The 26942-nt window shown below is 38.3% G+C and overlaps 1 protein-coding gene across 3 annotated transcripts in view; it reads right to left on the bottom strand.

Moving 5' to 3' along the window:
• The window catches only part of LOC105442777 (neurogenic locus notch homolog protein 1-like), a 27750-nt gene extending 2502 nt beyond the window's left edge, over nucleotides 1-25248 (bottom strand). Inside the window, exons 1-7 of one of the 3 annotated variants that reach the window (XM_030983175.1) lie at nucleotides 25020-25248; nucleotides 20693-20794; nucleotides 14688-14762; nucleotides 13911-14015; nucleotides 12844-13002; nucleotides 12210-12383; nucleotides 11761-11940 (exon numbers count right to left, since the gene is read on the bottom strand). In XM_030983175.1, coding sequence (XP_030839035.1) covers nucleotides 11761-11940; nucleotides 12210-12383; nucleotides 12844-13002; nucleotides 13911-14015; nucleotides 14688-14762; nucleotides 20693-20794; nucleotides 25020-25173 — 949 coding nt within the window. In that variant the 5' untranslated portion in view covers nucleotides 25174-25248. Of the gene's footprint in view, nucleotides 1-11760; nucleotides 11941-12209; nucleotides 12384-12843; nucleotides 13009-13910; nucleotides 14016-14687; nucleotides 14763-20692; nucleotides 20795-25019 lie in introns of all 3 variants that reach the window. The other 2 variants (XM_030983174.1, XM_030983173.1) reach the window with 2 other exon arrangements.
• Nucleotides 25249-26942: the final 1694 nt, after the last annotated feature.

Genomic DNA, 26942 nt, shown 5'->3' on the forward strand with positions numbered 1-26942 from the left:
AGTCTAAAAAAATGGACCGTTTCATGTAATTCTTGATGGTCTAAAATATTACTTTTTCACTCAAATAGAACCAAATTTCTTGGGTAACAGAAAATAATGGTCCTTACCTTTGTCGTTATAGAACAATTTTCTTGCAAGTATCCAGCAAAGGTTCGTCAATTGTCACACCTTGATCTGTACAAGGTTTGTCGATTGCCACACTTTATTCTTACCAACGTTCGTCGATCGCCGCACTTTACTTTGACCAAGGTTCGTCGATTGCCACACCTTGATCTGTCCAAGGTTTGTCAATCGCCACACTTTACTTTGACCAAGGTTCGTCGATTGCCACACCTTGATCTGTCCAAGGTTTTTCGATCGTAACACTTTACTTTGACCAAGGTTCGTCGATCGCCACACTTTACTCATTCCAAGGTTTGTCGATCGCCGCACTTTATTTTGACCAAGGTTCGTTGATCGCCACACTTAACTCTTTCCAAGGTTTGTCGATCGCCGCACTTTACTCTTTCCAAAGTTTGTCGATCGCCACACCTTGATCTGTCCAAGGCTAGTCGATCGCCACACCTTGATCTGTCCAAGGTTTGTTGATCGCCACACTTTACTTTGACCAAGGTTCGTCGATCGCCACACTTTATTATTACCAAGGTTCGTCGATCGCCACACTTTATTATTACCAACGTTCGTCGTTTGCCACACTTTACTCTTTCCAAGGTTTGTCGATTGCACCACGTTGATCTGTCCAAGGTTTGTCGATTGCCACACCTTGATCTGTCCATGGTTTGTCGATCGCCACACCTTGATCTGTCAAAGGTTTGTCGATTGCTACACTTTACTCTTACTAAGGTTCGTCGATCGCCACACTTTACTCTTTCCAATGTTTGTCGATCGCCACACCATACTCTTACTAAGGTTCGTCGATCGCCACACTTAAATCTTTCCAATGTTTGTCGATCGCCACACCATACTCTTACTTAGGTTCGTCGATTGCCACACTTTACTCTTTCAAAGGTTCGTCGATCTCCACACCATATTGTTACCAAGGTTCGTCGATCGCCACACTTTACTCTTTCAGAGGTATACAATTGCCATACCTTGATCTGTCTAAGGTTTGTTGAATGTCACACTTATCTCATACAGAACAATGTATATCAATCATAATCAAATCTTTGAAACAACAAAGTAGTTTTTATTCAATATAATTATATGATATTCACTTTATTATTACTCTTGCAAGTGCTGGTAATCAATTGCAGTCCATGTTCCCCTGTTCAGGACATTTTGGGGACCACTCATAAATGGGTTAATGTAACATGGGTTTAAGAAAGTGAAAATGCTTGTTATTACAGAGTGAAAGGTCTGTATTACTATTTGAATTAAATGAATACATATGGAAGACTTATGTATTTCAAAATATTATCATAGGAACATGAATATTCTAGTTATAGAAATATTTGATAAATTCAAAGATCATTTCAGTAATGCAGATATTTAAACATTATATTAAAAAAAATAGAAGGAAAACAAAATTGTCATTGTTACACTCATTACAAATTACTTTGAAACAACTTTTAAACTAGCTCTGATAACAACGGTTTATGTATAAACAGGGAGCCCCCCCCAAAAAAAAAACACAAAAAAAAAACACAAAAAAAAACACAACAACAACAACAATGCAATGGGGTACTTTCCAAAATAAAGTAACAAAGTGATTGTGTCCACCGGATAGAATGTCCGTTCAGATGAGAAATGATACCAAGAACAGTAATTTTGGAACGAGTAGTTTTTTTTGTAGGACGTCTTAAGTAAGACCATGTCAGGTTCCCACTTTTGCCATTTTTACCAAGTCACTTCCTGATAAATCGCAGTTCCTGTCATCATATCATCGAGCAACTATGCCCATTATTGGCAAACAGCTAAATGCACACTAACAATGGCATACGTATTGCTCATTGTTCGACGCTAAGGCGCACTGACTTGGTAAAAATTGACAAAAAAAGGGAACCTGACATGGTGTCACTCTAAGAGCACTAATGCAAAACTACACGACCAAAAGGACTATTCTTGGTATCGTTTTCATTGGAAAGGGCACCCTATCTGTTGGACATATTAATTTTGTTGAAAAATCAACTGGTTACATCACAAATCCATCTGTTCATTAATTTCTCTCTACTCCCTAAATCATCAATGTGTAGCATTGAAAAGATATGCCTTTACACTGATTACATTAAAGGGATGGTATAGTTTTGGCAAGGCCGAGCTATAGTATCCAAAACATGCACAATAACATTACAAACAAATAAGTTCAACACCACCAAGCTCGAAAGGTAAAGAAAATAGTGACTTCGTAAAAGGCCCATCATTATTTTAAAAAGAGCCATTCAAACAAAAGAGGGTGCTCTCTAAAAAGCATTGGTTTCAACCATTTTTCATACAAACTTATGCATTTGATGTCTGTCATTAAAATTGTAGACATTTTCAAGTCTTACACTCAGTTTTTCATTATCTCACAAAATAAAGCCTAATTTGCTTATTTGCATACATACAGAGTGTCTCTGGCTGAATTTTCTTTTTTGATCCAAGGAACATGTAAATTCCAATATCTTGATAAAAACACCATTGTAATAGATTTTCCATTTCCATTAAAGGGATCCGGTAACTTTGTTTTAGATTCTGAAACAAAATCCTGGAGTTAGCTCATGCTGCAATGATAATTATAAACCTTTAGGTAAGTCAGGAACCCCATGAATTTTACAAGCCGATCGCCTGTCTGATTATTAAGATATTTATGATTTGAAAATAACACTACAGTCTGTTGGGGAAAACAGGTTTGGTAAAACCGGTCACTGATTTTTAAAAACTTTTTTGAGGCACTTCTTGATCATTTTGAAGCGCGATTTTTTTTAGGGCTTCAATATTACACAATATCACAGACACTGATAACACGTAGGGCCGTGCATCTCAGATTTAACATTGTTAAACGATGCCTTTGATACATTTGAATAAATTATGCAAATTAGGCCTAATTTGCATATAAACAGAGCTTAACAAAACAAATCTTTTGATCCAAAAAATATGTTCTCTTTTAAATGTGTCAATAAAGAACCCATTGTAATGGAATATCCTATTACAAAGAATAAATTTGCATAAATTATGGAAGTTAGACCTAATTTGCATAGATACAGAGTTTGGATGAATTTTTTTTTCTTTCGATCCAAGGAATATGTGTCCTTAGTAATCATCGTACCTCAAAATGCAACAAGCCTACTATAATTCACACATTTTGGCTCATAGCACATATATCTGGCCACTTTATGTGGGTTTGAGGAATGGGAGTCACATATGAAATTCACTATACATTTGTTTAGCAATTTCTACTTTGTCCTTCATAAGAGGGTGTGTAAAAAATTCATCCTTTTCATGCACGTACTGTACACGAATATGGTGGCCCTGAAGGGACATCTACGAACTTCCACATATGTAAAACACAAGATGAAGAGAGAGCCAGCTAGAAAGAGGGCCTTGATCTAATGGTGATCAAAACTGAACTCCTCTCTACAAAGCCAGAACCTCTCATAATTTATACAGAAGGATACAAAATGGATATGAGGGTAGGTTACATTGTGTCAAAGGGACAAAGACAAGTTCCCTCTCACAGTCATTTAGCTTACACATGTAATCTGTTCTGGGAAAGGGGGTTTTGGTTATTGGGAGAAAGACAGTAAGTCTTTTGTTTTGGAGGTTTGGGGGCTCTTATCGAGTGTATACAATTTGGGGTTTATTTGGCTAGAATAAGTTAAACAAATGTCTTGGAAGGAGGTCTGGTATTTCGCAGGGTGGGTCTTATCTGTATAGGGGCATATACTGAGTGATATTACATATTATTACCAAGGGGTGTAGACTTGTACTACCATTATATAACAATATAAAGGAATTGGTGTGCACCTAAACTTGGACTACAATTTAAAAAGGATACATCATTCTGGATCACCATTCGTTCATCATTTTTTTCCTGGGCCTTGATAACTGCATAAATAAGGTGAGAATATTTCTTCTAAGGTATTGATATTTGCTCACTCAATGCAATTAAAGTATATAGATTATTATTAATGCATGACATATTTCAGCATGAATATTTGTGTTTAACATCTATAATGTACAATAGCCTATTATATGTGTGTCATAAGTGTTATAAATGATTTAAAGATGTATGTGCTCCATTGTTATGATTGTAATTTTGCAAATGACCTTGTATGTAGTGTAACATGATCGAAACCAAAAAGGTACAAAAAGTTTGAAGTTGAAGACTATCAGGCCAAATAGGAATTATTCATGAATCAGTTCCACAAAAAGTCTGATGATGCGCCTAGCACCAATTCTGCTTGCATCAGAAAGAAAGGGGGAAAAAAATTGTTATTGTCTTGGTTTGTAGAATAATCTCATTTTGCATATCATTCTTGACATGTTTGAACTAGTTTATATAAAATTACTAACCAATAAGTTTTTTTCCATTGCAGCTTCACCTGAGGAATGGAAAAACTGTTGTCCAAGGAGACTGGGTGGCTGTGTTTTATTCAGGCAGCAGATTTCCCCCATTGGACAAGTTTCGCACCTGGACAATGTAAATGGTATTGCCTCTCTCCGATTTCTGAAAGGGCGGATCAGGCTTTCCAAGACAGATGTTCAGGACGTGGAGGATCAGTTTATCATTTGCACCCTTCGTGTATGGTGGCCCTGAAGGGACATCGCGAATAGACTAAATCGTGAAAAATATGCGATAAAATTCACGATATCGTCAATTTTATCGCATATTTTTCACGAAGAAATTCACGAAATTGACGATATCGTGAACTTTATCGTGAACTTTTCACGATGAAATTGACGATATCGTGAATTTTATCGTGAAAAGTTCACGATATAAAGTTCACGATATCGTCAATTTTATCGTGTACTCTATCGTGTACTCTATCGTGTACTCTCCCGGACGGGCGCTTCGTAAACAAAGCCAGCCCTAGCTGGGGGAGACAGAGAGAAGGAAAAAAGGGAAAGGGAAAGAGAAGATAAAAGGAAAGAAAGAATAATAAGAAGAAAAGAGGGAAACGGGGGGGGGGGGGCCGGGCGAAGGGCTCTTGCCTCCTCACTCCCCCCCCCTCCCCGCCAAAAAATAAATCAGAGAGAGAGAGAGAAGGGAAAGGGAAAGGGAAAGAGAAGATAAAAGGAAAGAAAGAAGAGGAAGAAAAAGAAAAGAGGAAAACGGGGGAAGGGCGAAGGACTCTTGCCCCCCCCCTCCCCCCCCCCGCCAAAAAATAAATCAGAGAGAGAGAGAGAAGGGAAAGGGAAAGGGAAAGAGAAGATAAAAGGAAAGAAAGAAGAGGAAGAAGAAGAAGAGAGGGAAACGGGGGCAAAGGGCTTTTGCCTCGTCCCCCCGCCCCCCGCCAAAAAATAAATAAGAGAGAGAGAGAGAAGGAAAGGGAAAGAAAGAAAAAGAAAAATGAAAAAGAGGGAGAATAGGAAAGAAAGGAAAAGAAAGAAAAGAAAGGAGGCAAGAGCCCTTCGCCCCTGTTTCCCTCTTTTCTTATTCTTTTTCCTCTTCTTTCTTTCCTTTTATATTTTCTTTCCCTCTCCCTTCTCTTTCCCTTTATGGCGGGAGGGGGGAGGGGGAGGTAAGAGCCTTTCGCCCTTCCCCCGTTTCCCTCTTTCCGTCTTCTTCTTTCTTTCCTTTTATTTTTTCTTTCCCTTTCCCTTTCCCTTCTCTCTATCTCTCTCTCTCTCTCCTATTTATTTGTTGGCGCGGGAGGGGGGTCCTCCCGCAAGAGCCCCTCTTTTCTTCTTATTCTTCTTCCTTTCCTTTTTTATTCTCTTTCCCTTTCCCTTCTCTCTCTCTCTCTCTTATTTATTTTTTGGGCGGGGGGATGCAAGAGCCCTTCGCCCCCGTTTCCCTCTTTTCTTCTTCTTCTTCCTCTTCTTTCTTTCCTTTTATCTTCTCTTTCCCTTTCCCTTTCCCTTCTCTCTCTATCTCTTATTTATTTTTTTGGCGGGGGGTGGGGAGGGAGGAGGCAAGAGCCCTTCGCCCTTCCCCCGTTTCCCTCTTTCCTTCTTATTCCTCTTCTTTCTTTCCTTTTATATTTTCTTTCCCTTTCCCTTCTCTCTCTTATTTATTTTTGGCGGGGGGGGGGGGGGAGGCAAGAGCCCTTCGCCCTTCCCCTGTTTCCCTCTTATTCCTCTTCTTTCTTTCCCTTTCCCTTCTCTCTCTCTCTCTCTCTCTTATTTATTTTTTGGGCGGGGGGGGGGGGGGGGAGGTAAGAGCCTTTCGCCCTTCCCCCGTTTCCCCCTTTCCTTCTTCCTCTTCTTTCTTTCCTTTTATATTTTCTTTCCCTTTCCCTTTCCCTTCTCTCTCTCCTTATTTATTTTTTGGCGGGGGGGGGGGGAGTGAGGAGGAGGCAAGAGCCCTTCGCCCCCCCCCGTTTCCCTCTTTTCTTCTTATTATTCTTTCTTTCCTTTTATCTTCTCTTTCCCTTTCCCTTTTTTCTTTCTCTCTGTCTCCCCCAGCTAGGGCTGGTTTTGTTTACGAAGCGCCCGTCAGGAGAGTACACGATAGAGTACACGATAGAGTACACGATAAAATTGACGATATCGTGAACTTTATATCGTGAAATTTTCACGATAAAATTCACGATATCGTCAATTTCATCGTGAAAAGTTCACGATAAAGTTCACGATATCGTCAATTTCGTGAATTTCTTCGTGAAAAATATGCGATAAAATTGACGATATCGTGAATTTTATCGCATATTTTTCACGATTTAGTCTATTCGCGATGTCCCTTCAGGGCCACCATATTCGTATGATGTGACCGATTCGAGTCTCCAAAGTTTGGAGATAATAAATACTCTTAATATAGTCTATCCTTGCTTCTTCATATTCAAGGTTCAAGGTTCAAGGTTCATTTTATTTTGAGGCCTCGAGCTCAAATTTTAATTAGGATTTCGTGACTATACTTGATATTTCTGATTTGCTTGCTTCTGCATAAATCATGTATTTTATTTATAAAAAAAGTCTCAATTAATGGAAATGCACATTCACAGTCTGCAGGTTCTTATTTCAAATTGATACATAACAATTTTGTTTTATTTAGATTTAGAAAAGCTGTAATTCTATTCTTTGGAAGAGCATATAATTTCATTCATGACTTGATTTCAAATGGTAGGTGGAAATAAGAGTGGGCTCAAAACTAACATTTCCTAAATTCCTTGACCTCTATTTATCAAACCATAGACTTACAACATATGTTTTAAGTCTATGAACAAACAAACCTACAAAGTTCCCTCCTCAAAACATGGATTTATTATTGTATAACTCCAAACCCTTGACAATAAACATAACAAAGTTTATCTGTCATGACAAAAACTTGTCGTTTAAAATTCAAACCCTGATTTGACTTTCACCATCTACTTGTACTAGAGCTGAGATTGTGATAAGCCCTAAGTAAACACTAGCGCTGTAATCCACCCCCACCGAGACCTTGATGAGGTGATAGCGAGAGAGAGAGATAAGCATGATACATGGGGAAAGGAAGGGAGAAGGGAGAAAGACACATGCAGGGGTTCGCTGCCAGAGTTAAAATTGTTGTTATATTGCCAATTATGGGTCATTTTGCTTCGTTCGAACTTTCATTTTGGTCTTCATCTAAATTATTAGTGACTTCAGGACATGAAAATATCTTAAAACAAGTAAAATACTTATTTCCTACTTCTCATTTCCTTTCAGGCAGACCCCAGTAAGAGTTTGTTTACACTAGTATTACGTAAGATGATGAAGAGTCCAGCTGCAATGCAATATCTTAATCTCTCACTCAGAGCCTCAAGGCTCTGTCCAATTGGGGTAGTGAGACCCCATCAGATTCCCATTGATGCCTGTGTAATAGTAGTAGCTCTCTCAAAGTTTTAACGAGAGAAACAAAACTGGGGTAGTGCTATACCCACCAGATTACATTGACTGCTGTGCTATAGTGGTGGGGTTCGTAATGTCATAATGCCCCTGCCACAGGATTTACATACATCCACTCACTCGCAGGGAGGTGGATATTGGAAGTATTTTCCGTAGAGCATGTAGTAAGCAGTAAGTCTACATTATAGGCCTACTGACAGGAGTCATTCACTGCATTAAAAAAACTATAAAAACTTAATCTCTGTGAATATCAATCAATCATATCATGATTGAAAATAATCATTATATTGTCAGATATAACAAGTCTAAGACTCTAACATGGCTACAGCAGCAGGGATTAATCATATTCATGATCTGTCCATCGATGACATGGATTTTCATTCAGGCAGTATTTATGAGTCTGACTCAGACTCAGAGTTACTACAAGATATATTGCAACTAAGTCTGCATGATGTAGACCTAGCAGAAGCACCAGTATGTATTGCTGCAAGTACTCCCAAGAAAAAGCAAAAATTTGCTCCCTCGACTTCACTCAGTCAGGACGATTTGTCTATTGATGGTATGGATATATCACAATTGAGTCATGATGATGTATCTTCTGAAAATCATCAAGTTGGCGCTAGAAAACAACATGGCGATCTCTTCACTCATCATGTGGATGAATATTCATTCAATGAATCAGACACTGCTGATCACCAAGAATTTGTGCAACCATCATTGTGTAACGTCGGAAACACCCTTCTTGTGATTACAAAAAATTATTGATTTGAAAGGCCTGATTTGTGATTTGACTTGTGTTAAGACTTATAATAACTTATTTCAAAACAATTTATTCACTCTAGATACCCTTAAATATGGATTATCATCATTTAATTGGGTTTATTTGCTTTGGACATTGCAACTGTTTACGGAAAATTGGTTTTAACCATAAAATAGTATTGTAATAATGTATTGCAAATTTTTTGTTTTGGTGGGTAGCTGCCATGTGATGTTAACAAAATGTTAGGATAGATATGTCCTGCAGTTCATATATTTTCTGCTACTTTAAATTCAAAGTTGTTTCGGAAGTTACAAAATTGTTTACAGAAAATTTGAGACAACTTTTTCAAATTTTGGTACAGCTTAGCAAGAGTAGAGTGTGGCGATCGACGAACCTTGGTAAGAATAAAGTGTGGCGATCGACAAACCTTGGATAGATCAAGGTGTGGCAATCGACGAACCTTGGTCAAAGTAAAGTGCGGCGATCGACGAACCTTGGTAAGAATAAAGTGTGGCGATCGACAAACCTTGGACAGATCAAGGTGTGACAATCGACGAACCTTGGACAGAGTAAAGTGTGGCGATCGACAAACCTTGGACAGATCAAGGTGTGGCAATCGACGAACCTTGGTAAGAATAAAGTGTGGCGATCGACAAACCTTGGACAGATCAAGGTGTGGCAATCGACGAACCTTGGACAGAGTAAAGTGTGGCGATCGACAAACCTTGGACAGATCAAGGTTACGTGGCAATCGACGAACCTTGGTAAGAGTAAAGTGTGGCGATCGACGAACCTTGGTAAGAGTAGAGTGTGGCTATCGAAAAACCTTGGTCAGAATAAAGTGTGGCGATCGACAAACCTTGGACAGATCAAGGTGTGGCAATCAACGAACCATGGTCAAAGTAAAGTGCGGCGATCGACAAACCTTGGAAAGAGTTAAGTGTGGCGATCGACAAACCTTGGATAGATCAAGGTGTGGCAATCGACGAACCTTGGTCAAAGTAAAGTGCGGCGATCGACAAACCTTGGAAAGAGTTAAGTGTGGCGACCGACAAACCTTGGATAGATCAAGGTGTGGCAATCGACGAACCTTGGTCAAAGTAAAGTGCGGCGATCGACGAACGTTGGTAAGAATAAAGTGTGGCAATCGACAAACCTTGTACAGATCAAAGTGTGGCAATCGACGAACCTTTGCTGGATACTTGCAAGAACATTGTTCTATAACGACAAAGGTAAGGACCATTATTTTCTGTAACCCAAGAAATTTGGTTCTATTTGAGTGAAAAAGTAATATTTTAGACCATCTAGAATTGCATGAAACGATCCATTTTTTTAGACTTTTTTGGAATGGGTTTACTACTACTACTACTACTACTACTACTACTACTGCTACTACTACTATTACTACTACTACTACTACTACTACTACTACTACTACTACTACTACTTCTATACTCCTATTAATATTAATATTCCTACTATACTACTACTACTACTACCACTACTACCACTACTACTACTACTACTACTACTACTACTACTACTACTACTACCACTGGCGTGCTGGTGGGAGGGGGGGGGGCTTGAGGGGCGCCAGCCCCCCCCCCCAATAAAATTAAACCATGACTTATTTTTAATTCCATCTAAGTGATTTATAAATTTTCGTGATATTACATGATTTTCAACAAAAGACGCGTTTCTCCATTTCTGTTGCAAACTGACACAGTTTTCAAATTGCCAGGAAGAGCATATGTTTTCCTTTCCAGAAGCTACTGCGACAAGCACTGCCGGGAGATAACATGCTATCCATGCACCACTCGGGTTGTGCGTGCACAGATTTGCAAACGAACGTTCCATACGTACATCATGTAACACAGACTGCGCGTGTACCGTTAAGGGGCCCAGTGGGGAAACTGAATTCAGACAAGGATTAAAAGTAGAGAACGGTACAAGGCAACGAATCGTCTTCTTTATCTTTAATTTAATGTAACGCCAAGCTTTCGCGTGAAGCGCGGGAGGGCAACTGAATTCATACTAGGATTAAGAGTCTAGAACGGTACAACGGTGAACATTAATGCGCCAAAGATCCTTACTCCTGGATGGGTTAGGAGAAAGCAATTTTACGTCATATTACTGCAGGAAGTGCCTATTAAATCGTTGTAATATGATCGGTCGCTCCGCTCCCTCGCCGCTAAAGCCTCGCTCTGTCGCTTCATCGTTTTACATATTATTATACCCCATGCCAGTTTTTGCCCCCCACCCACTTAAGAAATTCCTGGATCCGCCACTGATGCCCATACTCCTTGAGCTTCGGGGGCTCCGCCCTTTGACCCCCACCGGGGCTTTGCCCCTAAGTCCCACTTTGAAAAATGTTCAGCGGGGCCTGCATGTAAGAGTGGGGTGATGCGGATTTTTTTGTCAGCCCCCCCCCCCAACGTTTTTGCCCATTACGCCACTGACTACTACTACTACATTAATGGTGTCTTCTTATATAGAGCACATGTCCGTCATGCCGTGAAGCTTGTGGCTCTCCAACCATCTCGCCCTCGACCATTATTATACACTTCGAAAGTTATTTGGTTGGCTTTCACTTCGGTGTGACGACATATTATGCGCAGGTGACAATTGCTCCGGGCTTCTTTGAAGATTCTAAGGTTAGGTTTCGGTTGCAAGTTTAGGCGAGGTTTAGGGTTAGGGTTAAGGTTAGAGTTAGCGACAGTATTAGGTCAACGGATGAGGGTTAAGACTTTGGTTAGCGTATAATAACTGTGGAGCATTTGTCACAGAAGCATCATCCATTTTATGTCGTACCACCATTTTTCTTTACATGGTTACAAGTATTACATTTGGCATCAGCTCATGACCCCCTTGATATGTTAAGCCAACATTGTATTCAGAAGGGAAGTCTGGGAATCGGAAATGCGCGGATTTTGTTCGAGAGATGGTTCCATGTTGTGGTTCAACGATACTTTAGCATGTAAGAGTCGACCCATCGCAAATTGTATAACAAGTCCATTACACAGTTACTATATTCTCTCAACAATTATTGAACTAACCGAGCGTAGGACCGAGCGTTGTCACAGTAGCAGCGGTGCTTTCTAGTACAGTCGCGTCTCGATCTGATGAAACATCAGCAGTGCTAGTCGTTTCTCTGACTGTTGTCATGGTTATTGTCTGCAATGTTTCTGTAGTTGCAGCCTCAGTTGTTGAGTCGGTGGACGTGCTGATGACTTCATCTGTGGCAGGTATTATATAAACGCGATCACATAGACTTTCGAGAAATCAACTTCCTAGAATTTCATTACCCTCTAATAAATTGAAAATCATGTTCAGATTACGTAATATGTCACTGTCATTTCAATAGATGTCCATGTACAACGGGAACATTAATTTACTTTGGGGTTTAAGGACTGCATTTTGGTTTATCAATTTATAATAAATAGATAAAACATCAAGATAGTCCATTATAAGTTAATTTTATATTAACAATTATTCTTGAACTGACCGAGTGTTGTCACAGCAGCAGTGGTGCTTTCTGGTACGTTCGTGTCTCGATTTGATGAAACATCAGCAGTGCTAGTCGTTTCTCTGACTGTTGCCATGGTTGTTGTCTGCAATGTTTCTGTAGTTGCAGCCTCAGTTGTTGAGTCGGTGGTGATACTGTTGACATCATCTGTGGCTGAAACGACATGGTGGCATAAAAATGATGATAATGGCTACTTTTACTTTGCGTGCATATCCATCATAGGGGAGAGTCAATGTGCCAATAATTAAGTACAATCATTATTACCATGGTTTAGCCCCGTTGCCCCAAGACGCTGAGAGCATTCAATGAATAACGTCCTGTCAGTAATACTACACTGAACTGGGTGGAGAGTAGCGAATTCAGATCAATATCTTGTCAAATGACATTAATGCCGGGGTGCATGGGACTCGAACCGCGAACCACGTGGGCCACAGTACGTCCGATGGCGTATTTACTAGACCACGGCACCTCTACATAATAGGGACTTTTAGATTTACACGTCAACATAGTGGACTGCTACGTGTGGACGCATGAACATGCCTAAAAACACGAACAAAACCACACTTTTTATTATAGTAATCTATCTATCTGCAAAACACAACTCTATACTTACTTTGCGTTGAAGTTGACGTTTTTAATGATGTTGTTTGTTCCGCTGTAGGCATAGTAAGTTCAGCAGTGATTGACGTTTCCCTGACCTTTGTTGTCTTTGATGCTTCAGCAGACGGCGTATATACAGAGTCGGTCGTTAATTCAGTGGTGATAATGTTGTCTTCAACTTTGGCATAAATGAGACGGTAGTGTTAACAAGTAAAACAACTGGGCCCCGTCTTACAAAGAGTTACGATTGATCCAAATCAATCGTAAGTCCTCCAATCAATCGCAAGTTTGCAGTCTCCTATCTCTTATGTACATATCTGCGATTGATATCAATCGCAAATAAGTTGCGATTGATATTAACTCTTTGTAAGACGGGGCCCTGGTCTTATTTACCCAGGGCAGCCACGTCAGTATTGGTACTGCTCTTTCTGCAGAAAATTATTGTTACTAGACCATTGCCAGGTATCCATTAATGCCTGGGTCGAGACGGTTAAGTTTAGTTCGGTTTAATTGATTGGTCATGCACAAAAGTAAAAGTACATTTGGCATACAAATTATTATGTGGGTGTTTCCATAAAAAATATTTGCTTCATTATTTCTTCTTCACTTGTATAATTATATAAATATGTATGTAAAAGATATAAATGATTAAACATAGCAATACATTTACATGACAAAGTAAACAGGACATAGAAAACACACCACAGTAGAATACATTACATGGACAGAGAAACCCGAAAACTTAACATAGCAGATAGTGAGAAATAGAGAGAGAAGTAACAGTAATAGGAGCGGAGATTGGGGAAAACAGAACAAGGAAATTGTAGTGATACTGAAAGAGACTGAAAGTCGAATGGATCAAGAATTGAACAGAGCTGCATGGTAGGCGGAAAAGGGAGGAAAAGGAGGGCGAAACAAAGCTTTGTCCAAGGATGTAAATACCAATTCGAGCTATGTTCGAACCCATGTCTCTCGCATAAGAGTCAAAAGCCTTCACCAATATACCACAGTGAAGATTAGGGCGGACCGGTTGCCTCAAAATTTATCAGCAAGAGCTAATTATTCAAGATATACACTTACCATATTCACATCTATCACCATGGAAACCGTCTAGACATGCGCAGTGGAATCCAGTCCTGATCTCCGTACACGTTCCTCCATTGTGACAGGGCTTCGGCAGACATGCTAGGACAAATATAAAAAAGTTTAGCTAGTCAGTGACAACCGTATTATAGGTTTTTTGCGGCCAATTTCACACTTTTTTCATTCCGAGCATTCGAATTCGCGCAAGTGCATGGCACTCGCAGTGTTGAATCCGCTTTCAAATTAAAAATCCGTTCATTCAAATTCACTATCCGTGCATTCAATCGTTATATTGGGTCAATCAAAATATGTTAGCTAAGAGCGTACATTTCGTGCAAAGAGCATTCAAATTCATCTAATGCCGGCTACGGTACCTCGGTGGTCATTCAAATTCGTGAATGAGCAAGCATTTTAGAAAAAAGTGCATTCAATGTCATCAGCAAAGTGTATCTTTATAGGAAGCTTCTTTGTTCTTTGGATCCATAAGTGACTTGTATTCAGCTAATCATATCTGATTAGGCCTAACACAAAAAGAAGAGGTAATAATATATTATAAAGACAAATTGGGGGGGGGGGGGGGCTGGTAAAAGAGAAAAGGGGAGAAAAGTTGATGGAGAGATATTGGAGAGAGAGAGATTGGAGAGAGAGCGAGAAAGAGAGAGAGAGAGTGAGAGAGAGAGAGAGAGAGAGAATGGGGAGAGGATGACATTGTAGAGAGATAGAGAGAGAGAGAGAGAGAGAGAAAGAGAGGTGGTGTAAATGAAGTTTTCTTACGAGTATTTGTGGTAGGACGACAGGTGGTGGATTCCGTCGTGGACATCGTTGGGGTGTCTTGTTGTGTAGTTGATGCTGAAGAAGAAGAAATATGATATATACACCTGAGCCCGTCTTGTAGAGTTGCGATTGATCCAAATCAATCGCAAGTCCTCTTATCAATCGTAAGTTTGCACTCCCCTATATCTCGTATGTACATAGTTGCGATTGATATCAATTGCAAATAATTTGCGATTAATGTCAACTCTTCATAAGACGGGGCCCAGATAATACAATCCGAGGGTAAAATAAATTTATTCATATTTACCCAAATTTAACAAATCTTACTGGACAACTCATCACATGATATTCAATTTCTGGCTTTTGACGCCTGAGCGGCTGCCGAGAACAAGAAGTTGATTCATGTTGTAGCATATTGTATACATGTGAAAGTGAAAGCGAAAGGGGAGGTATTGAGAGACGGAGAGAAAAGAAATCGAGAGAGAAAGAGAAAGGTAGAATGACAGAGACAGAGAGAGAGAGAGAGAGAGAGAGAGACAGACAGACAGACAGACAGAGATAGAGAAAGAAATACATAAAAAGAAAGTGTGTTAGAGAGAGAGAGGGGGAGGGAAGGAGAGAGTTAATGCAATCAACAATTTTATGCAATTCTTACCGCATACGCTGACCAATATCTTTCAAATTATCCCAGTAACCATAGATGAAGTGAAAAAACAATTGTTGAAACTGTCAAATGACAAAGCAATGGGATGTGATATGATACCGATGAAACTGATTAAGCTGGCAATTTCCAGTATTAATGAACCTTTAACACATGTTATATATACCTCTATTACTACCTGATGTGTACCTATCGAGTGGGAAAAGGCAAGAGTAAGAACTCTACATAAAGGTGGAACAAATGCACCCACAAATTTTAGACCGATATCAATATTGCCAATACTTTCGAAAGTATAGGATTTTCCTACCTAATTCGCGAGTTTGTCATTTCAATTAATTTATCTTGCGTTCAAATTCAACGGTTTTAGTGCTGTCAGATATATCTTGGGTTTATATTCCCTTTTCTTGTTTTCCTATCTATTAAGTTTTCGTTAAATCCTATGTATGTTTCATTGAAATTAATGAATAATGTGCTTCTTTCGCTATTTGGCCATTCGATTTGGCGCAACACGATTTCTGACATCGCAAAGGTGTACTTTTAGCATTCGAATTCATTTGTAGCATTCAAATTAGCACTTTGTGCACTTAAATTGATGGTCAATATACATTTCTCATTTATTACACACTTTTTATAGTTCATTCTTTTTCTTTCAAGATTGTTTTTTCAATGTGTATTTCACCATATTTTATTTTCTTGCATTTTATACACTTAATATATACTTTTAGATTTATATGATATTCATCATCCTTTAAGTTTGATTGTTAAGAAGGAAAAAAAAACGACTTACATCTACGGACTTGATGGTGTCAATATTTTTGAAAATTTTCATGTACGGAAGTTGTTTGTCTTGTGTTTCATCATAAATTTATCACAATTTCATTATGGAGGAATGGTACAATATTGTGACTGGGGTAGGTATTTTTGTGTCCCCTTTTCCGGGGTATATGAACATGTCCGTGCAGAAATGCCATATCCCTTGATTTCGCCCCTTTCTTACCTAATGTGTGACTACAGTATATGCATTGTCCTCAAAATTAATAAATGGAATAAAAGAAAAGACCATAATGGCAAATCATGCACTTAATTGCATTTTTTTTAAACTGTAAGCGTGGGTTGTATTTCTTCCCCCTAACATTCCTAACTTGAATAAACATAATTCGAATACGAATGACAGGTGTTAATTTGAATGATAAAAACGATGCCTCGACAGGTGAATATTAATTTGAATGCTAGTTGAGCAGTTTCTAAATTGAATGATAGATCTATGAAACCCTTCGACCAAAATTCTAAATTGAATACCAAAACGGGAAAATTGAATGATAATTGGCATGGCAAAGCCGATCTGCGCTAACTTAAATGCAAAGTAAATGAATTCTCGCGAATTTCGCCGGGAAATCCTATACTAGAACGTGTAGTTTTTGATCAGTTATATGACTATCTGAATAGTAATAATCTAATCAACGTATATCAATCTGGCTTTCGGCCACTGCACTCAACGGCCACTGCATTGCTGCATTCGATAGATGAATGATTGAAAAGCTTTGAACAAGGCAAAGTGGTGTGCTCTGTAATGATAGATTTGAAGAAAGCCTTCGACACAGTTGAATATGATTTACTAATTAAAAAATTAAAATATTATGGTATTGGACAACACACACTTAATTGGTTTACAAGTTATCTGTATGAGAGATACCCAAAAAACACAATCCATGGTATATCGTCTGAGTTTTTACCTATTCAATCTAGAATTCCACAAGGGTCCATCCTTGGACCACTTATCTTTATTATGCACATCAACGATTTACCCTTAGTACTAAAAAATTGCAAAATAAATATGTATGCTGATGAAACTATTTTATATTATGCTAGTAATGACTTTTCTGAACTGGAAAACAAAGTAAACGAAGAATTAGTAAATGTGAAAAAATGGCTTGATGTCAATAAGTTAAGTTTAAATATAAATAAAACAGAATACATTATACTAGGAACAAAAAATCGTTTAAAACTAGCACGTAATACAACTTTGAATAGTAAATATCACTGAGATTCCACCTCACAGTCAATGAGCTCACTGATACTCATCTAAAACTACTAGATGCTTTATGCAATACATACTTGAAAAAATGATCCGGCCTTGCCAGACCGGCCACGTTGGCCTTCCTTCATATGCCAAAATGTCTTAACATAGTACTCAACATTTCTGATTTATACTATGAAGCTCACACAATAAACTACACAAGAATAAGAGCAACTGGTGATGCTAAGGTTAATCATTGCTTAGATGTTGCCCTTCAAAGAGAATCTCAGTGGACCAGAAAAAAGTCAACAGTGGTGAATAGTCATAATGTTTTTCAATCGCTTTAAAGACCCTAATGCCACTCTTCCAAAATTGAAATCACAGGTTAAAGACTCTCTAGTACAAAAAAGGTCACAAGACTGGCTGAATCATATCCAGTCATTTTTAGTCCAACGTCAGATTTTTTGAACTTGCAAACTTGGAATCAAAATCAGTAGAATGGAAAAGCCTGATATACAACCTACCCAACAAAGTTGCAAAATTTCTCATGAATTCGCTTTCAGATACACTTAATACGAATGCAAACTTTACTCGATGGGGTAAAAGGGCATCAGCAAACTGTAAAAAATGTGAAAATAGAGAAACGGTACACCATGTATTGAACGCATGCCCTGTGTCACTTGACGAGGGACGCTATACTTGGCGCCATGACAACATACTTTTGTATCTTGCCTAAATTATTCAAGAAGGCATCGCCTCTCTTAGCGACAATATTATGTACACAGACCTGAAGGTAGAGCGATGGACAAAAGAAGGCATCTCCACAATTCCACTATATTGTACCCAAACCAACCTCATCCCAGACATTTGTGTTTTTTGGAAGAACTTAAAGAAAATCCTCATACTTGAATTGTCAGTTCCCTTTGAAATAAATGTAGTTAAGGCACATGAATATAAATCGAACAAAATATGCCCCGTTAGTTACCGACATACATGCAGGCTAATGGATATTCTGTGGTGTATCTTCCTTTGGAAATCGGCTCTAGAGGTCATATTTCGCCAGACAATGTGACGAGGCTAAAGCAGCTGTTGAAAGAAATTAGAAAACCTGTCAATTTGAAACAAGTTCGACAGACTCTATCCAAACTATCTATTGTTTCTTCGTTTGTCATCTACTACTCAAAGAATGCCAATAAATGGGAAACCAAAATTCCCCTTCGCATTTCAAGTATGTAATTACTCACACACACACACATTGGTTAATACACCTTATAACCAGTCTTATATTTTCTTTCTATTGCTCGCCTCTTTTCATTGCATGGCACTGACAGAATCATCTTTGTATTAAACATTAACTCAAATCAAACTCTCATAATACTCATTATGTATGCTTCGTATTTATTAAGTTGATATATCAAATGAAATTTCAATATTTAGCTCCTCTTATTTCATCTATAGCTAGGAATATCCATAACTCCTTAGTTTTCACTATGTTGTAAAATTAGTTAATTTTTGTTGATGTTATATAACATTATACACTGTATATCTACATGTATGTATTTTTAATGCCCTACATTTTCCAGTAAAATGTAATTGTCCTGGGCTATTGTATCTTCTCCTTTGTTGTGCAAGTTTGAACAATAAAGTGATGTTTAAAAAAATAGATGGAACCCCTCTGAAAAGAGTTACTACTTGCAAGCATTTAGGAGTGATTGTGGATGAAACTTTATCATGGACAGACCATATTCAATCTGTACAAAAGAAATGTCGTAGTGGATTGTATATGTTAAAATCAATAAGTAATATTGTTGGTAAAGATACGTTGAAATTAGTATATAATGCTTTGATTTTATCCCACCTCTCCTATTGTGATGTAATATGGGGAAACTGTGGAAAGTGCCTTCAAAATGATCTCCAAAAAATTCAAAATCGGGCAGCTCGAATAATACATGATGCCCCTTGGGATTCATCCGGAAGCTACAACCTTAATAAACTTGGATGGGATACGCTTGAACAGAAAAGGAAAGCAAATATTGCTTTAATGACTTTCAATATACTTAATAAAAAAGCCCCTTCTTATTTAATTGATAAATTTTCGTTCAGAGAAAGACCATACGATACGAGAAGTGGCAACCTATGTATTAAGATAATCCAGCCTAAAACGGATAGTACCAAACGCACATCTGTGTACAGAGGCGCTTGCCTATGAAACTCACTACCACACGAAGTGCAAGCTGCACAATACAGTTTCACAACAGGACTTAAAAGAATAACCAATTTATAATCATATATAATATACTATGCTCAAATATGTCTATGAACTTTCGAAGGTTTCCAGCTTATTTTTGGTGTGTACATTTTTGTGTTGTTTGAATTTATATTGTTGTGTATGCATCTGCTCGGGTATTTTTAAATTTCCATATGATTTAGTATAGTTTCATTTCATTTTATCCAAAAAATGATTAAATAATAGAGTTTTATCTGTTGTGCTTGTTATTCTACTTCACTTTCAAGTGTTTTTTTACTGACTTAAATTAAAAACAACAACATTGTAATCATATCCTTAATTTTGATAATGCAGTATCTTGACCAGTCACATTTGATTCTTTTTATATATCATTTCTGGCAGTTTATATGCACTAGTAACAATTCTTATTAACAATTTGAATTTGAAGTATATTTACAGTACTCTTGTTTGGTCACTCATGATCATTGTTATTCATATTTTCTGCAGTACTATTCTATCGTTATTTAAAAAAATATTTTTCTTGATTATTTCCTGTTTGTTTTAAATATGTCATTTGATGTACCATTGTCATTGTTATGTTAATTCGATGTATTTACATTGTTTCACACGGCCCCAATGGAAATCAGTCTTGTAACTGTTTGGGCTTTTTTAACCGTGTATAAATAAAGTTATCAATTCAATTCAATTCAAATAGAAAGAGAGAAGGAGAGAGGGAGAGAATATTGAAGAGAGAGAGAAATGAAATGTGGAAAGAAAGATAGCAACAGCAAAATCGAGAGAGAAATTTAGAGGCAGAGTGAGAGAGAGAGAGAGAGAGAGAGAGAGACAGACAGATAGGTACACAGACAGAAAGTATGGAGGGCAAGGGGGAGGAGAATAAGAGGGGGAAGGGGGGGGGGGCAGAGATACAGAAAGGAAGGAGGGTCTGACAATCGGTTGATTGTTATGTACACTCATACTACCTTTCCTTTTGACAAAGTTGATCAATTCTGGTTACTAGCAAAAATAAGTTGTATAAATGGTTTTTAATTCGTCTAACCGACTTGTCAGATAATCATTGTGATTGTTTTTATTCTCACGTTTATCGCAACGTTTCCCTCGATATCCGGCAGAGCAGTGGCATTTGAAGTTTTTCATAGTCTCCTCACACCAGCCGTTTCGACAGGTATTTTCGCTACAATCTGTAGTAAAAAGAGGAGACAGGATAATGCAACTATAGCTCGAGTCAACGATAGCATGTTGATTGTTTAGGAAAACAGTTACTTCTGAAACTCCCTTTATACCCTTGACGCATTTAATGTATCACTGTATTCTTTCAGGTAGGCCTACTGCTCCTAATCACTGAGGGGGCACCAACAAAGAGGGGCACTTTCTGGAAAAAGGGACACCTACATAGGGAAACCTCAAAGTGAAAATATGTCATTTTTAGACATTGGTATATAGCCCTACATTATGGTTACATTACAAAAATAAAAGTATTAGACGTCTGATTTCAGCTTGTCATAATAAGAGTCTCTCCATCGAATGCATTAGTTTTCACCGCTTCGATCATAACAGTAAGCCGTCGGTTTGCACCCAAAGCCCCCCCCCCCCCCAAAAAAAAAAACTAACTAAAATTAATAAATAAATGAATAAAAATAAAATCGTATTTTCGTGCATTACAAAACACATACACACAATGGCAAAAGATCTCCATCGGAAATGCGTTGTCAAAGGCCCCTTGATCCGAACATCAAAAATATCCCCCCCTTCTAGCCTACGTGCCGAACTTTGTCGACAGAAAGTGTTATGAATATTGAGAGAAAAAAACAAAAAACAAACATTCAAGTACCCGGTGACCAAAATCTACTTCCCAGCTTAGAAAGTAAAACAAAAATGAAGATTTTTACTTTCACGCCGCGAGATTAAAATACTGATAACTCCAAATTATTCTAACGTAATGGCTAGAGTCGGGTCGCGGCGCGGCGCGGCGCGCCGACCGAAATTAGCCAAAACAATCTTCAGGAATTTTCTGTATGGTACTTGTAAGATAAACTTTTAAATATAGTTGCCGTGCTGAGGTACATGTACAATTTATGGTCAAATTTCTTTCTTTAACGACATGAACTAATTTTTCAATTCTGACATTCCTGCTGGTTCTCAAATTGACACCGAATTGGACCCTGTACTAATTTGATAATCAAACAGTTGTTCCGGTTTTCATTTTGCCAAAGGTGTGATATTATTGCGTGAGTCGCAATACGGTTTGAGTAGTAGTACAGGCAGTCTGTTTGGGGATTCAGGGTTAAAGTCAATGGGAAAAAATCCTTAAGTACAGGGTCAATGAGAGCGAATGTTCAGAATACAGTTTTTTTTATCGTAAAAAAAAAATGAATGGAAGTTTATTATAACACGTATTTTAATGGAGAAAAAAAAAGGAATATTATGTGTACAAAATGAATGGAAGTTTATTGTGGAGAACGGCCGACTTATAACACGCGTGTCTATGGGATTTTGACATGTTTAAATTACATAGAGATTTTTTCATTTCATCGAATCTTTACATCAATATACATTTCCATCGATTTCGTTCATACATCTATTCAAGATTCAAGATTCAAGATTCAAGATTTTATTGTCCATAATGTAATACAGACATTTGTTTTCCATTGGTGTAACATGTAATAAATAAAACATAAGACAAAAACATGGTGTCGTGTGCTGAAAGCCAGAAGGGCGTCAAGACTCTATAAGAAAAAGTCTATGAGCAGGTACGGTCCTCCGGCTTTCAGCACAAAACATGACAAGACAGTTATGACTTATACATAGCAAGAATTTTAAATACAATTCTGAATCACATCATGAATAAATTCAGGAATGAATATAGATGTGAATATGAAAGTAGAATAGGAGCAGCATCACAATCGAAATACGAGCAGAAAGAGAAAGGCAAAGAGATCAAGCTCGAAGGACTGATAAAAGAGAGAAATATAGGGAGAGTTGGTAAGGGTCCACAGGGAAAGGGGAGAGATAGAAAAGGAGAGATGGCATAATTTCCAATTAGATTATAATGCATGACAGAAAAATCAAAAAAAATCAGCAACAGAGCTAAACAACGGATGTTTTTGACACACAAAGGTGATAAGGTGGAAAACTTTCCAACCCAATCCCTACAAGTTTATTTACTGGGCGGGTGGAGAAAAAGTTAACAAATAATCATAATCGCTATTATCGCTATTATTTCGCTTAAAGCTGAGAACTTCGTGTTATTTTTGCATTGTAGATGTGCATGGAATTTGGAATAAAAGAATTTCTGTATCTGGCTCTACGGGTAATTGGTACACGCAGGCGGATTCCTGAGCGGTTAAAGTAAAACAAGAAAATAGTGGATGTGATGGATCTTTCATAATAGAAGTTATTTAAGTCAATAAGCGATCTTCAAACAAAACTGATAGGGGTGGTAATTCAATGCCGATAATACGTTGAGCAATTTTCCTAGGACGTTCGAGTTTAGTTTTGTCTGCTTGTGTGAGATTTCCATAAAAACAAATGAGATTGAATAGAAGAACACTTTGAATGATAGACTGATAGAAAAGATGCAAGAACTAAATAACTCTCATTCTCCATCGAATAATTACCCCTCTCATTCTCCATCGTATCATTACCCCCTCTCATTCTCCATCGTATCATTACCCCTCTCATTCTCCATCGTATCATTACCCCCTCTCATTCTCCATCGTATCATTACCCCTCTCATCCTCCATCTTATCATTACCCCTCTCATTCTCCATCGTATCATTACCCCCTCTCATTCTCCATCGTATCATTACCCCTCTCATTCTCCATCGTATCATTACCCCCTCTCATTCTCCATCGTATCATTACCCCCTCTCATTCTCCATCGTATCATTACCCCCTCTCATTCTCCATCGTATCATTACCCCCTCTCACTCTCCATCCTCTCACTATCCATCGAATCATTATTCCTCTCACTTAAAGATTTTTAGGAATTATTGACGTTTTGAATAGTGGATAGGTATTTTCTTTGTGGAACTGACGTTTAACATGCGTGTCTATGGAATTTTCTTTCTATACTTTGAGTTTGACTTTCTGAGGAACGTTTACAACGTTGTTGTAGGTTGGATCAATAATAGTTCGATCAACTAAATAAAGGAACGTGTATTTACCCATACTGTGATTAGTCTGCAGCCACAGACCCTAATTTGACACTTTATCAAAAAATCATTGTGCCTTGAGAGAAGTCTAGCCCAGCTACCTACTGGTTGTGTCAGGAGCAGCTCCAGTACATGGCCTATGGTAGTCTTATAGTGCAGACTCACTTTTACGACTGACCAGGGTTTGTGCTTGCAGACTATACTGTGATCCGGCATGGGGAAGTGTATTGTACCATATTATGTCAAGGGTATTGATTTTGTATAGGTCTAGTTTCTTATGTATTTGAATTACCTCTTTTCAGCAATAGTACCGTTGTTTCTTATTGATTCGATGGATAGTGAGAGGATGGAGAATGAGAGGAGTAATGATTCGATGGAGAATGAGAGGGGTAATAAATCGATGGAGTTGAATAGATGTATGAACGAAATCGATGGAAATGTACATGTTTATTTATGTAAAGATTCGATGAAATTAAAAATCTCTATGTAATTTTAAAATGTCAAAATCCCATAGACACGCGTGTTATAAGTCAGCCGTTCTTCATAATAAACTTTCATTCATTTTGTACACATAATATTCCTTTTTTCTCCATTGATATACGTGTAATAATAAACTTTTATTCATTTTGTACACGATCAAAAAAAAACCTGTATTCTGAACATTCGCTCTCATTGACCCTGTACTTAAGGATTTTTTTCCCATTGACTTTAACCCTGAATCCCCAAACAGACTCCCTGTACTACTGGTTTGGTGTTAGGGTGAGGGTTAGGGTTAGGAACGTGCACGTTGATGGATACTAGGTTGAACTTAGAGATTCGGTTATCGTAGATCAATTATCGCCGGAACCTTTAATCTATCACTCATTCTGTAAAGCATTATGTTAACCATCTTTACTTGTTTGACCAGTGATTAATAAAGTTAACAACACCTTCTCCTCGGCAGTCTTCCGTGTTCTGTGATGTACAGTGACATTAATTCCTTTTCTTGACAAAGGTTTGTCATGGACTGGATGAATTCAAGCCATGTTGGGAGGGGATGGGGGGGGGGGGGGGGTTCGGGCCATAGAACCCGACTGCTATATAGAAAGACTGTCAACCATTGTTGCCAATGTCTTAAAATGGTCTCTAACATATTATATTGAATCTTATGACACTTTTGGCTGAGTTTACATTATTACATTTTCAAACAAAAATTAACAGTAGAACAGATTTTATGTTTTACCATGTTAATAGGAGGCGAAGAATGACTTACCAGGAAATCTGCACACTCTGTGTCCGGATGGGATCCCCAGTTTACTCCTCCTTCTTGGACAAGCAGCTTCCGCAGATGTGTATGGGATAAGCTTTGGGATGGTCTGTACCATGCTGCCATTAGAATGCAGTTTCGCCTTACATTCGTTGAGCATTGGTAAGGTGTAATCCAGCCCTAATCCGTCCGAACAACAAGTGCTTGTCTTCTTGTTCTCATTCGAAGAAACGAGAGAGGCTTTGAACGAGATATAAACCAGGAGAGAATATAAAGTTGAGTAAAGAGTACGGTATAAGGCGTAAAAAAGATGTTGTATTGCCCTTTGCGACCGACCCAATAGTCTCAAAATCTATGGTCGGCTTTTTAATGAAGTTTTTTTTAAAAACATATTTTGCTAACTCATTTGTGTGTTCTTTTTTGACATGTATTGGAAGCGCCAAATAAATGAATAATAAATAAATAAATAGTGATAACGACAACATTTTGATTAATAATGTCATTATCAATGTTTAATCATCAATGTTTCATTGTATTTATGTTGAATGCTACTACTTCTACTTCTGCTACTACGTTAACCATCAATTATTTAATAATAATGATAATATTAAATCATCGTTGACCAGAATCATACGTACCGAAGGATACACATGTGAGGAAAACAAGGATCACGCCTCGAATGACATCTTTGTCCTTTACATGTGAACAAAAGAAATGGAAAAGGCTTCATATTAGATGGTGCTAGGCATGAAGCTCGATGATCAAAATGTCTGTTAATTAAAATGATAAATGTAGCACAGTTACCTGACTGAAGACTGACGTACATAAGACTGACATATACCAAGGTTTATATGTGATATGTTGCCATTTCAGGACAATTAACTCTACTTCCCTGCAGATAAATCTTGTAAATAGACATTCATCTTCAAGATCTTAGTTAATAGGCCATTTTCGTAATGTAACCAAATTTATACTGAGTGCCTCGATACGAATCATTTCATTCACCTGTTACGAATATTTGTATTTCAATAGTCAGAACGCGAATTGCATAATACGTGCTGTAATGCTATGGTCACATTACCCAAAAGTAGCCTGCTCGGCGGCCGAGCGGCGAGTTTTTACCCAATTCTGCCCGGCGGCTGCCCGGCCACCGAGCGGCGGCCGCCCAGGCACGCGCTCGTTTTTAGGGCATCGCTCGGTCGCCGCTGAAGTTTTAGCGCGGAGTTAAAATTTGGGCGGCGCCTGCTCACTTTTCACTCGCCGCCCCGCAAAATACGCTCTGTGCTTGGGCGGTCGCCGCCCGGGCAGCGTTATTTTTTTATGCGGCACAGATTGGGGCTTTTTTTTAAAAGGGGTCTTGATTTACAGACTAATAGTGGTCGTGTGCGTACTAGTTGTAGAGGTCTGTTTTTAATAGTGTTACATGTAATCCACTACCGTATGGAAAATCATTACATCAACAATTAAAATGCAATTGAAAATCTGAAGAGGAGGCAGCATGTCAACAAGGAGAACATCACAATAATTAGTCAATAAAACTTAATTAACTTAAACGAAGAGGAATGTTATCTAAACACATAGTTCGCGATGGATATTCAAACTTCTTCGCAGCGCTAATGCGCTAGCGAACATGCCTAGTCTCACGTACGTGCAGACATTATTCAGAAGGGAAAGAACGTACTTCCCATAGGCTCAACACGTACCATGCCCCAATCTGTGCCGCATAAAAAAATAACGCGCCCGGGCACCGACCTAATCGCTGGGCGATGCCTAATTCCAGCAGCGACCGAGCAGGCTACTGATTGGTCGGTCGCTGCTCTGATTTGTGACCATAGCTTAAGGTAGGGCAAGCCGTAATGTTTGTCTTTAGGCGCGCAGGAAGCAGTATGGATTTAACAAAAAAAACAAAAACAAATTGGAAGTGGGGGG

This window comes from Strongylocentrotus purpuratus, unplaced genomic scaffold (assembly GCF_000002235.5).
Source record: "Strongylocentrotus purpuratus isolate Spur 01 unplaced genomic scaffold, Spur_5.0 spur5_scaffold_13, whole genome shotgun sequence".
Lineage (NCBI taxonomy): Eukaryota > Metazoa > Echinodermata > Echinoidea > Camarodonta > Strongylocentrotidae > Strongylocentrotus > Strongylocentrotus purpuratus.